Raw genomic sequence first — 12,399 nt, 5'->3', positions numbered from 1 at the left:
ATGTATATTAATAAAACGAAAAATTCTTGGTGGATTACTGTAAAGAAGTCTGTTCTGAAAATCCTCCAATATCAAGGTTCTTTGAACTATTATATAAAGAGTAATACTGTGTTTTCAGCTACTCCAACACCACCAACTCCTGCAGCTGATCCGTGCAATCCATCGCCGTGTGGATCAAATGCTCGATGCCGTGTTGAGAACTCGTTTGCTATCTGCGAGTGCTTGCCAGAATATCACGGAAATCCCTATGAAGGATGTCGGCCAGAATGTCTTGTAAGTTCGGACTGTCCCATGAACAGAGCCTGCATACGTAATAAGTGTCAAGATCCGTGCCCTGGTACTTGTGGTGTATCTGCTATCTGCACTGTCTCCAACCACATACCCATTTGCTCCTGTCCTGATGGAACAACTGGCGATGCCTTCCGAATCTGCACACCAATAAGAGGTAAGTGGTACATATGTTTCAATTACTTTTCTTTTTTTAAATAGAGTGGCTCATTTTTATAGCAGTGGTTAGAAAGAAGTAAATTAACGCGGGATATCTCGAAGCTTTAATGAAATCAGATAAGTGAATATCTGTTTACAGAACTGTAGGCTATTATGAAATTTGTGTTAGAATGGTTATGGTGCAGGCTTTCTTATAGTGACTCAGTTTTCCTCTCATCCCCATTCTGCTGTTGTTCCATTATCTTCATATTATTATTTAATCACGTTTGAATGTCCTCGAAAGTTTAAAAGGGACGATAATTAAAGGATTACCATAACCAATAGTAACTTAAAATTAAACATCATAATTAGATCTGGGATTTTAGTAAAAATTAAAAAGGTATGTTTACGCACCTAAGCTTGTAAAATGATAAAATAGGCACTTAAAATGCTATAATTGGCCCTCAAAATTGTATTTATTACTAAACAAAAGCTATGACATCAAAAAAATTACAACACTTTCACTCATCATAATTTGTCCTGCAGGACATAACAATAATCTTCTACAAATTGTCCATACTCAAGCTCTGTCTTTAGTCAATCATTATCAATTTGAAAGCGGAGACAGAACACTCTACACAAACTGATGTTACAGCGGCATATTTAAACTTATTTAGATTTTTCATTTCAATTTCATCAGGGAGATCTTCATTTTCTGCATCATGACTAGTTTCATAGGTCTCAACACTGAAAAACATGCATTTTTATTCGACACACTAACCTATTTGTATCTTTTCTTATTCCTCACCTCCCCCCTTACATTTTTTAATTTTATTCTCAGCTTGCTGTTTCATTGATAGTTGTTGTTCAAGGGAGTTTTCTTTCTCCTGCAGTCTGGTGATGCGAGTCGGTAGAAATAAAAAAATTGCTGTACCCTGAATATACATAATGTCCGCCTTTACACTCGTCTAGAAGCTCTTTCACAGACGTTATATATGTAGCAATGTCTGTTGATAGAAGTTCATCCATCACAGTGATGATTTCGTCCAGATGTTCTGTAGAGTATATGATAGCTTCTATCCAAGAGCCCCAACTAGTGATAATCAGTAGTGTTAGGAATTGAGGGAATTTTCTCTCGGAACCTGGATATTCTTGATGGTACTTTTTTTATAGAGGAAATTGGTCTGTTTATTTTGGCAAACTCATATATAACTGTTTCTGCGAGTCTGTCCATTGCGTGTACCAAACAAGTGATGTGAATCAAAGAATAAGAAAAAAAGAGAGTTTGAGAAGAGGTGCAGTGGCAGCATCAGGAACAAAGAGAAGGACTTTTGAGTCATCAATTCCACTAGGATACAGGAACTGCAAACCCTTGTTGATGAAGTATACAATGCTTTGACTATGGACTTTCTCAATTCTCATCCACACATATTCAGATGCACGACTCACCAATATCCTCTCTAATTGATAGCAAATATCTAAGTAGTTTTTATTCAAAGTAGGTGTACTCCTTTGTATACTTCTCTACAAACCCTCTGAAAATTGGATTGTGGACAACATTCCAAGGTACTGGTATGTTTGCTGCAAGTGCGCTACATATGTCTACATAGAAATTGTTGTGTGTTGTAAAGGGAGTAGGATGTGTCAGAAATGTCTATCTAATGTTGCTTTTCATGATCGCTTTGACTTTTTTGACTGGCACTATTGTCATGCTGTTGAAGGTGACATTTTTTCTCGTGAAAAAATGAATACACGACGATAATTTTCATGTCCTGTATCTTTATAAAACTAAAAATATGTAGCTCAACAGAAAAGTCGCCGAATATGACGAGATTTAAAATCACTGAAAAATAAACTCAATGGCAATATTATTGGAAAGCTACGTTTTGACTATTTAGACAGAGTTGAATGTAAAAGTAATTATATTTATAAATAAAAAATCAGTCTGCAGCAATAAATCGTAGGGAAGAGACGTAAGCATCAAAAGCACTGACAATTATAGAGACATTTGCCTGTGCTATACTGGTAGCAGAAATGAAATTTTCATAAAACAAGAATGGAAAAGTGGATACAACAGGAAACAGCAGGAGGTGAAAAAGCAAGTGAATTAGGCATTGAAGTAGAGGAAAACATGGCAGGCTTCAATCAGAAGGAAGCAGCACATTCAGATATTAGAAAACTTAAGATTCGAGGTAGAAAACATCAGTGTGAAGATGGAGGAGTTGCTAAATGAGAATAATCGATTAAAAAAGAAAGTGACTGATTTTGAATACAACATGAGGATAAAGAACCTAATAATTTTTGGTGTAGAAGAAACGGGTTGAGAAAAAGAAGAGGAAACCTTGGAGACAGTATGTGAAATGTGTAAAGTGATTTGTAATTTAGAAGTGGAAGAGCACATCGAGGAAATATATAGATTACGAGGTGGCGTAAATAAGTCCATTATAATAAGGTTTAGAAATACAAGAATCAGAGAAGACATTTTGAACAATTGAAGACGGCTCAATGGTTCAAAATTGTGCATAGAAAACAGTGGCGGTTCCTCAGGGGAGGGAAGGGAGGAACATCCTCCTCACGTTTTCTTCTTTTGAAAGTAAATACCAAATAAAATATGTGCCTTGAAATTGGAGGAAGATTTGATAATTTTTAAGTTCACAGCTATAAGAAAAACTCAGTTGATCGAGTTTCAAACGACGTGCGCTCATGTGCTGTAGAAAACTGTGAGAAAGATGCGAGATTGTCCTGTGTTGAGGAAAGGCACTCCATTCCTCCTCTACTGTAGTTAACACACATAGACAACAGAGCACTAGCGGCCAGAGAAAGAAGCAGAGTTTTAAAGCAAGTAAATGAACGGAGAGGGAGGAGATCCTCCTCTGAATCAGTCATGGGCGGGAAATAGAAACCGACTGGTCGTGCAGCAAGCTCGCTACCGCTGCCATCTAACGATGCCGCGTTCAACCAGACTATAACACATCTAGGAGGAGACACAACAAAAACAGCTTTAACACAACGCTATGAAAGACATCGTGTAAACTTTTTTTAAATTATAAATCAAAAATATTATTCATTGCACTTTATATAGGCTACTATTCATGGTTTGAAACTTTCGTGGATATTTGAAAGTTAAAGTCGGGTTTATGTAAAACAAAGAGGAAGTAGTTCTACGTAGTTGCCCCCTAAAATTCACTTCTATTCATTGTTTACTAGACAGGACAACAGCCAAGTTGTCAGTTTTGTACAAATATATTTGAAACTGAAAGTAGGTACTCCAAACTACATCATTTTTAACATAAAAAATTAATCGGCCACCGGCAGCTTTGAACAATAATGATAGTATGACTTTACAAGAACTGACATTCTTCAAAATCATGTGATACTGAACTTGTAAAATGTACATGTGGCAACACAGACCACGTGGGTGGGTGCAGTGTTCTCGCTTTCCTCAGATTATTTACCATTCCCATTTCCATTTCCATAAAACGGTTCCGGTTACGAGTTAGTAGCTAGTCTCTTCCAACACGTGTGATGCTGTAGTGTGCTCGAAAAATGCTACGAGGTTGTGAATTTCCTTGTAATTGTTAATTTGAGCAATTATTCAACAAAGAATGGAAGTGAAAACATAATATATTTTGGACAATTTAGGAAACTCAGTTTACAAGAACAGATTATTGCTATACAGAAGGGAAGGCCAATCCCAACACTACCTGTTCTTACATGTAAGCATGTAGGCTAATTTGTAGCGTGTTTCTCTCAAGAAGGTGTCATTTCGTGCTGTTAACTTCTTTCCTCCTCTTAAGAAATATGCAGGAGCCGCCGCTGATAGAAAAAGATTTGTCATTTGAAGTGAGAAATAGAAGAAAACTACTGCTTCCATTTATGAAAGCAGCTAGGGCGAAAGGATATTTTGCGAAACTGTATGAAGATAAGTTAAAAGTAAATGGAAAATTATACAGTGTGGAGTATTGCTCGGAAAGTGCAAGCAAGCTTGTAAGCGGAAACAAGATTCGATGTATGCTGTGTATGAATTTGCGGACACCAGCAATAAGATCGTCGCACGTGAACAAGAATAACAAGAGCGACATAAGGAACATGGATGCTAGAAAAGAGATGCATGTAGATAAAAAAAGAATAAACGAGTTGGAACACTTCATAGGGGGGATTAAGGCGGGTAAAAAGGATGTGTTGAGTGGAAAACAAGATTCGGCAAGTATAAGTGGAAAAGAAAGTGTAAGTACAGTAGCAAAATAAATAATGATGGAAAAAATTATTAACCATGTAGAAGAGAATATCAATAGCAATAAAGACAGAAATATAGTAGAAGTGAACAGTGCTGAAAGAGTTGAACTGGAGTCATGGAAAGTGGAATAGTGTTAATATAGTGTGTTTTATTTGAGTTCTTAAACTGTATTGCAGTTGACAACAAAAGTGGTGTTTGATCTGTTGGGTAGATAAATTCATGATTTTAACAATAGGAACAGAGGAGAAAAAGTAACGTAATGAAATGGCAAATAATGTAATAATGAGTTATGGTGTTTCCTAAATACAGAAATGTGAAGGTACCGTACACCGTGACATTATAGATACTGTTTGACTAACAAATATCGTATTATATGAATAAAAATAAAATGCATAAAGACATAGATAGTATTCATTAACATATATAGTTAGAAAAAAGCCATCACCTTGAAAAATGAAACTAGAGATAATGTATACAATTTAGTGTGAGGTACACACCTGTTTGTTGCAATGCTGGCGAAAAATGATTTTCCTATCATAAGTCCCCCTGAGAATTCCAGGAGCCACTGTCATAAGTGTACTCTTTGATGATTTTTCTCTAGGCAGTTCTATCTCAAAACACTCAGGTTAATGATGAAAACAGAATGAACAGTTTTATGTTCATTGAAGTAAGTACAGTAGTACTGGTTAGTTGATAAATTGAGAATAGTGATGAGCAGAAAATCACTAACCTGTGATTTTATCACAGTGATTGAAAAATCACGATCACACCTGTGATTATACAGCTCTTTAAACAGTGATCACAATTCGAGGGCTAATTTTTTTCACATTCAGCAATTTATTGATAAAGTTCCAAAACAAATATGTTTTCTGCCTTTTCGTATTTTAGTGTAAATTCAAATAATGATGCACAAATATTGTTCATGTCCAGCTGTCAAAACAATTGGGCACAGAGACATTAGTGTAGGTTTAAGGAAGTCAGAGGTTGTGGAAAAGTGCATGTTATTCACTTAAAAAGGATTTTGGCGTTCTGTGTTTCTTGTAGAAATTTGCATTGTATTGACCAAGTCGCTTGATGAATGGATTTTCACTTGAATTTGCACTGTTATAAAACTTCTTAACTTGTTCACGTAATGAGTCTTTCAGAAATGCCATGTCCAAATCAAAGTGTATTTGTGCATTTGTTGTGTACCAGTCTGAATTATGTATTATTCGGAGCACTTTATTTTGAACAATTTGAAGAGATTGAAAGACTGTTTTTGGAATATAACACCAAGCTGGGGCAACGCAAGTTAGGATTGGTAAAATCAGCATTTTGTAGAGCATAACTTTTCTTCTTAGACTGAGAACAGAAGATTTGAACAGGGGGTAAAGATGAGATATTCTAAGAGAGCTCTTAGTTGTTACAGACTTTATGTGCTTGTGCCATAACAACTTGTTATCAAGAGTAATACCAAGATATTTTACATGGTCACTGTATTGAATTTCTTGAGTGCATATTTTTATTTTGTCGCGAGGTCTTTTTAAACACTTGGAGAAAATTATTGACTGACATTTTTCAGGATTTAAAGAAATACGCCATTCTTTAAGCCATTCTTCTAATAGAAGTACATGGTTTTGAACTGCAGAGACAGCATATTGAGGACTGAATTTAACACTATATATAACTGTGTCATCAGCATACAGAAGTGTTTTAGTTTTGAGAGTAGTAGGAATGTCTGAAGTGTAGAGACAGTACAATATAGGACCAAGTACAGAGCCTTGTGGAACTCCAGCTTCTGCTATATAAGTGGAAGATAGTTGGCCATCTATGAGGACTTGAAAAGATCTCTTTTCTAAGTAGCTAGCTAGAAGGTGAGTTAATGAGCGAGGCAGAAATTTATTAAGTTTATACAGCAGACCTAAATGCCAAACTTTATCAAATGCCTTAGAAACGTCCAAAAAGATGGCTGCTGTGTAGAATTTGTTGTTAAAGCCTTTGGTTATATCTTCTACGAGAGAGACTACATTATGAGTTACTGATCTTCCTTTTTGAAAAACTGTTTGCCAAGGAGGAATAATGGTGTCTGTATAAGGCAGCATTCGTTTGAGGATGATCCGTTCTAATAATTTTCCATGTGTATTCAAAAGATATATTGGTCTTCTATTTTGACAATACATAGAGTTCTTGTTCTGTTTAGGAATTGTAATGATTTGTGAATGTTTCCAAGATGAGGGAAAATATTGAGTTTTCAATGCTGAGTTGAACAACTTAGTAATATGGCATATAGCTTTCTTTGGTAGATTTTTTAGAGCTAAGTTACTAATTTTGTCTGGTCCAGGAGATTTTGAAGATTTTAAAGTCTTAATAATTTTTTTTAACTTCTGAAGGGGTTGTATGAGGAATAGTACTTGCATCATGAACTTTTAAATCTCTATTAATATTGTCAATCATGTCTTGATTTGAGATCATATAGTTCGGGTCAGCAGTTGGTTCACTAAAATGATCCTTTAGATATTCAGCAATTGCTTCAGCTTTATCTTGTGGATTGTATTTGATGCCATTTGTAGTATGTATGGGTTGCTGTTTATTGATGTTGGTAGATGAAGTAAGTCTTTTTGTTATTTTCCAGATAGTATTTGAAGATGCAGCATCCTTGACATCGGCTTCAAATTTATCTATTTTCAGTTCAAAAGCTCTTCTGTATAATTTGTTTTTCAAATTGTTATAGATATTTTTGTCAGTTTCATTTCGAGTTTTTTGCCACTTTTTCCTAGCTAAGCGTTTCTGTTTGCAAAGAGTTTGAATTTCTAGGTTCTTTGCTGTGTCTGGGTTCTTATTGTATGCAGTTTTTGCGATTTTGATAGCACTGCTAATTGTGGAGGTGTAGATTTGCACAGCTTTATCTAAGTCCTCTCTTGATTTAATGATTATATTGCCTGGCACGGAAGAGTTTACGAGTTCCCTGAAGAATTTCCAATTGACTGTTTTTCTTTTGTCATTTTTTAATATAGAAGAAGCTGGAATGTGATCTAGAACTAGAATGACTGGGTCGTGGTTTGAAGACAGAGCAGAAATTGTTTCAATGTATAGAGGTGTAATAGTAGTATTGACAAGGGCAATGTCTAATACATCAGGCATATGCAGATTATTGTATGGAAAGTGAGTTGGCTGTGAAGGAGTTATTATGTTATATTTATGTAGGGAAGCGTGTGCTTCAAGTTGTTTTCCTCTCGGAGTAATAATTCTTGAGTTCCATTTTGGGTTTTTACAATTGAAATCACCAGCATGAATGTAGTTTTTTGACATTTCATGAAGCAAATCTAGATCACTGTCTAGAAGTTTCAGATTTGGAGAGTAATAGATAGCTCCTAATTGGAAGTTTGAGTTGTTTATTGGAATTTCTATGAATGTAGCTTCAAGATTTGTAAAGTTAGGTGTAGGTATATGTTGGTGATATAAAGTTGATTTAACAGCTATAGCAGTGCCACCATAATGTCCTCGAGGTCCATCTGTGCGATATATTGTATAATTTCGGATTGTGAAACGTTGGTTGGCTGTTAGATGTGTCTCATTAATTAAAAATATGTCTATGTCAAACTCTTCAAGGAAATCAGTTAGAATATCATAATCTCTTCTTACGCCATCGGCATTCCAATAGGCTAGTTTCAGAGGTTTATTCACTGCCATTTCCAAGATCAAGGATATCTATAAGACCTTCAATTAGTATTCCGATTTTTGTCAAAGTATTATTTTCTGATTTGATTTTTGACATTATACTTTTAAACTTCTGGATATAATTCCTAATATTTTTTGTAAAATTCCAGATGTCTTGTAAGTCTTCTATTGTTGATGAATTGTCCCTTTGTTTGTTAAGCATATCCTGATTGTGATTTCTGTAGGGAGTTGGATTCCTATTTGGAAGACGTGGGAAATCTTGGTCTCTAAGAGTAAAATTATTAATGCTCTGTTCTCTTTTGTTTTGTATTCCCTGAGTATATTTTAGGAATTTTGGACAGTTCTTGAAATTAGCTGTATGTTGAGCATTGCAATTTGCGCATTTGGGTATTGCTTCAGAGACTGCATCACAATTATATGTAAAATGTGCATTACCGCATTTCACACATTTTGGTTGGACGAAACAGGTGATAGCTTTGTGTCCAAAACCTTGGCACCTGAAACATTGGATTGGACCTTGTAAACTTTTATAATCTTCTATGTTTAGTTTCAGATTAAAAACCCCTGTTAGAGTATGGATGTCAGGGGTTCCTGGAGTTTGATATGTAGTGATAATCCATACTGGTATAGGTAGGGACACTAATTCTCCAGAAATGTCGTCTATTATCTTTTTCTTCATTTGTTTGACACTTTGGACCGAAAATTTTTTCAAAACAAGTTCATTTTGAATTGTATCACTTGATGTTTCTACAGGTAGACCTTTCATAACTACTTTACGAACTTTAACTTGTCCATTAGGGAAGGTGTAGAATTCATAACTGTTAGCTTTCAAGTAATTACCTATGTCATTATAATCGTCATTATTAGCAGCAAAGATTTTTAAGCCCTGTGGGCAGTATTGTGCATTGATTTCTTCGCGTAGAAATTGTTTTAGTTGTTTTGCGAAATCAAAATAATTCACTTTGGTCAATAAAATGATTGGTGGTGGTTTCTTAGGTTTGGGTTGAGAAATTGTGTTTTTTGAAACTGCACATATTGCGGGATTAATATTTGATGGAGTTGTAGATGTGCCGACGCAGGGTGTAGTGTTACTGATGGTATTATAACAGTCTGTGGGCGTGGCAGTAGTTAGTATTTGAAATTTGTTATGAGTTTGGATAGGTTTAGCATTCTTCATTGATGTTGCTATTTGTTTAGCAGCCTTTGTTTTTAATGTTTTCTTAGCTGGTGTGTATTCATCTGTTGATTTTCTGATTTTCATTTGTTTGATTGTTGAGTCATTGGAAAGAATAGATGGGTTCAAAACAAAATTATCATTATTAGTATTAGGCTGATTACTAATCTCCATATTTTCTGAATCGCAGTTTATTAATGCTATGTCACATAATGTGTTGAGATTATCATTTATTTCACAAGTGTCCAAGCTAGTAGATCTAGGATCTTGCATAGCTATCGCACAAACTCAAGTTCTATAAGAGAAAGAATTAAGAAAGAAGGAAAATACTTATGTAAAAACTCAGAAACTATAAACACTAATTCACAGAAAAGAATATGCTTCACTTTAAAACACAGAACAAACAATCACTTTATCTAATTCAGAAATAACAGTCACTTTATCTAGTCTAGACAAAATAAGCATTTGAATCAGACCGCTATTACGATAGACCCAGCGCGACGAAGTCGTCTCGAGGGCTAAACTGCTCACCAACTGAGACAGTTCATGTTCTTTTCTCACTGCGTGCGCTGCGCTGCTGTGCTTATGCTACCTATAACATTGGGAAAAAACTACGCCCGCGAACTGTGAGTGCCCAATTTTAACAATACATTCAGTGTAGCCAACTCAGTAGAGTTCAGGCTGGTCCTGACAGATTTCAATTTCTTAAAGTCGAAAAATATACTATTGTCAACTGACAGCCGAAAATCTGGTAGGATTTTACATTGGTTAATTGATTCCATTATTTTAAGCAGTGACGTTATTAATTGGCTACACTCTTCAACTAGTAAAATTACAATAATAACAAAATTTTACCAAATATAACAATGATTTAAAAAATAATGTTTCATTCATCTTCTGAGTGATGTATGAATTACGTAAAAACAAATTTTTACAAATATTAGGACTGCTAAACCATACCCTAAAACCAAGTTTAGTACAGAAACATTCCAGAATAAAGCTATATAAAACCCTTGCATTACCAACTCTCCTCTATGGAAGCGAAATTTGGGTTCTGAAACAAAAAGATATCAGCAGATTAAGAGCAGCTGAAAAGAAATATCTGCGACAAACTGCAGGATACACACTTCTGGACCACAAGGATATACTGCAGGAACTCAACATGCAACCATTAGAATAAAAAATTACAGAATACAGAAACAGATGGCTTGAACACATTTCTCGTATGGAAGCTGGCCGACACCCCAAGAAATGCTAAAATACCACCTTCAAGGACGACGACGACCTGGACGTCCACAGAAACGTCTATTGGATCCTGTATAGCTGGAACCGAAACAGGGCAACAATGGCCTAATTTCGTGCCTGGAATATGATGATGATGATGATGATGATGATGATAATTTTCCGTTTTTTTCTATGTAATATTTAACTTCAGAAATACGGTACTGGACAAGATCAAATGGACAATCATTATATTGGGTAACCAGACGACAAAGGTTCAGTTTGTCTACAGCATTAGATTAAATGAATGAATAAATAAATCAAATAAATAAATACTGACTTTCAAAGCTTTAATCTGTTTTTTAAATGATGAAACGCATATATTTACGTCTCAGTAGCTATTGTGCTTACACTTGACTTCTGTGAAGTACAAACACTTAACCTCAACATTTTCTCGCCCTTTCCTACCATGTGCGAAATATCGACTACATTGAAACATCACAGTGAGACGCAGAAGAATGAACTGTTCAGTGTTCACCTCGAACAAGTTCTCAGTTCAATCACTTTTTATCACTGTTTCACTGGCTAAGATCATTGTGATCATAAATGAGCAATCACAGGTCGAACAGTGATTACAAAAGAGCAGTTTATCTCATCACTAATTGAGAAGTTTTGAAAAAGTTGCTTATAATTTAAAATATTGATTGTTGTTAATTTGATACCATGAAGTAGTGTGCATTGTTGAGTTTGCGTCTTCTGTTATACTATTAAACATTTTTAAACTGATTTTTTTTAAATATGTGGAAATAGGCACTAAAACCATGAAATAGGAACTTAAGACTCAAATAGGCATTTTAGTGTAAACTCTACCAACTTTCATAATTTTGCATGAAACATGTAAGTTACTGTACATGTTTTAAAAATTTTAAATTAATGCTTTTGGAACAAAATAGGCTGTTATCCTAAAACTCCAGGTCTAATCATAATGTTACATTTTTTATTTCCTATATATATATATATATATATATATATATATATATATATATATATATATAGGTTCCAGTATACATATAAGCATTTATTATTTTCAGAACAACCACAGGTGAATCCATGTAATCCTTCACCCTGTGGTGCCAATACCCAGTGCCGAGCATCAGACGGTACTGCACTTTGTGAGTGCTTGCCTGGATTCCACGGCAATCCAAGTGGTAGTGGCTGTCGTCCAGAGTGTGTCATTAGCTCAGATTGCCCGCGAGACAAGGCGTGTGTGAACACCAAGTGTATTGATCCGTGCCCAGGAGTATGTGGCTATGGGGCACATTGTCAAGTTATAAATCACAGTCCTATATGCAGCTGTCCACCACCTACAATTGGAGATCCATTTGTGGAATGCAAGGAACAGCCACGTAGGTTTACATTTATAACATCTATTATGATTACAGTTAAATACGTGTTTCTACCTTTATATTACATAACATTTATTACTTTCGTGAATAAATGAACAGTCGCGTGCACATCTCTGTTCTGATTATTTGATGACAATTAATTTTACACATAAAAAAGTAGACACGTAGCTTTTAATGTATTTTATATATCCGTCATTTTTGTGCATGTCATGCAAGTATTTTCAACCAATATAAAGAAAGGATAACATTTTTGTTTATACTGTATAATATATATTTCA

General features: G+C 35.1%; 1 protein-coding gene across 1 annotated transcript in view; it reads left to right on the top strand.

Annotated features, from left to right (window-relative positions):
• Positions 1-12,399, top strand: part of dpy (dumpy) — a 673,297-nt gene that overhangs the window by 595,946 nt on the left and 64,952 nt on the right. Inside the window, exons 192-193 of the mRNA XM_069827690.1 lie at positions 119-445; positions 11,807-12,121. Of these exons, the coding sequence (XP_069683791.1) occupies positions 119-445; positions 11,807-12,121 (642 nt within the window). The remainder of the gene's footprint in view (positions 1-118; positions 446-11,806; positions 12,122-12,399) is intronic.

Source organism: Periplaneta americana, chromosome 1 (genome assembly GCF_040183065.1).
Source record: "Periplaneta americana isolate PAMFEO1 chromosome 1, P.americana_PAMFEO1_priV1, whole genome shotgun sequence".
NCBI lineage: Eukaryota > Metazoa > Arthropoda > Insecta > Blattodea > Blattidae > Periplaneta > Periplaneta americana.
This window is presented reverse-complemented; position numbering and strand designations above follow the sequence as displayed.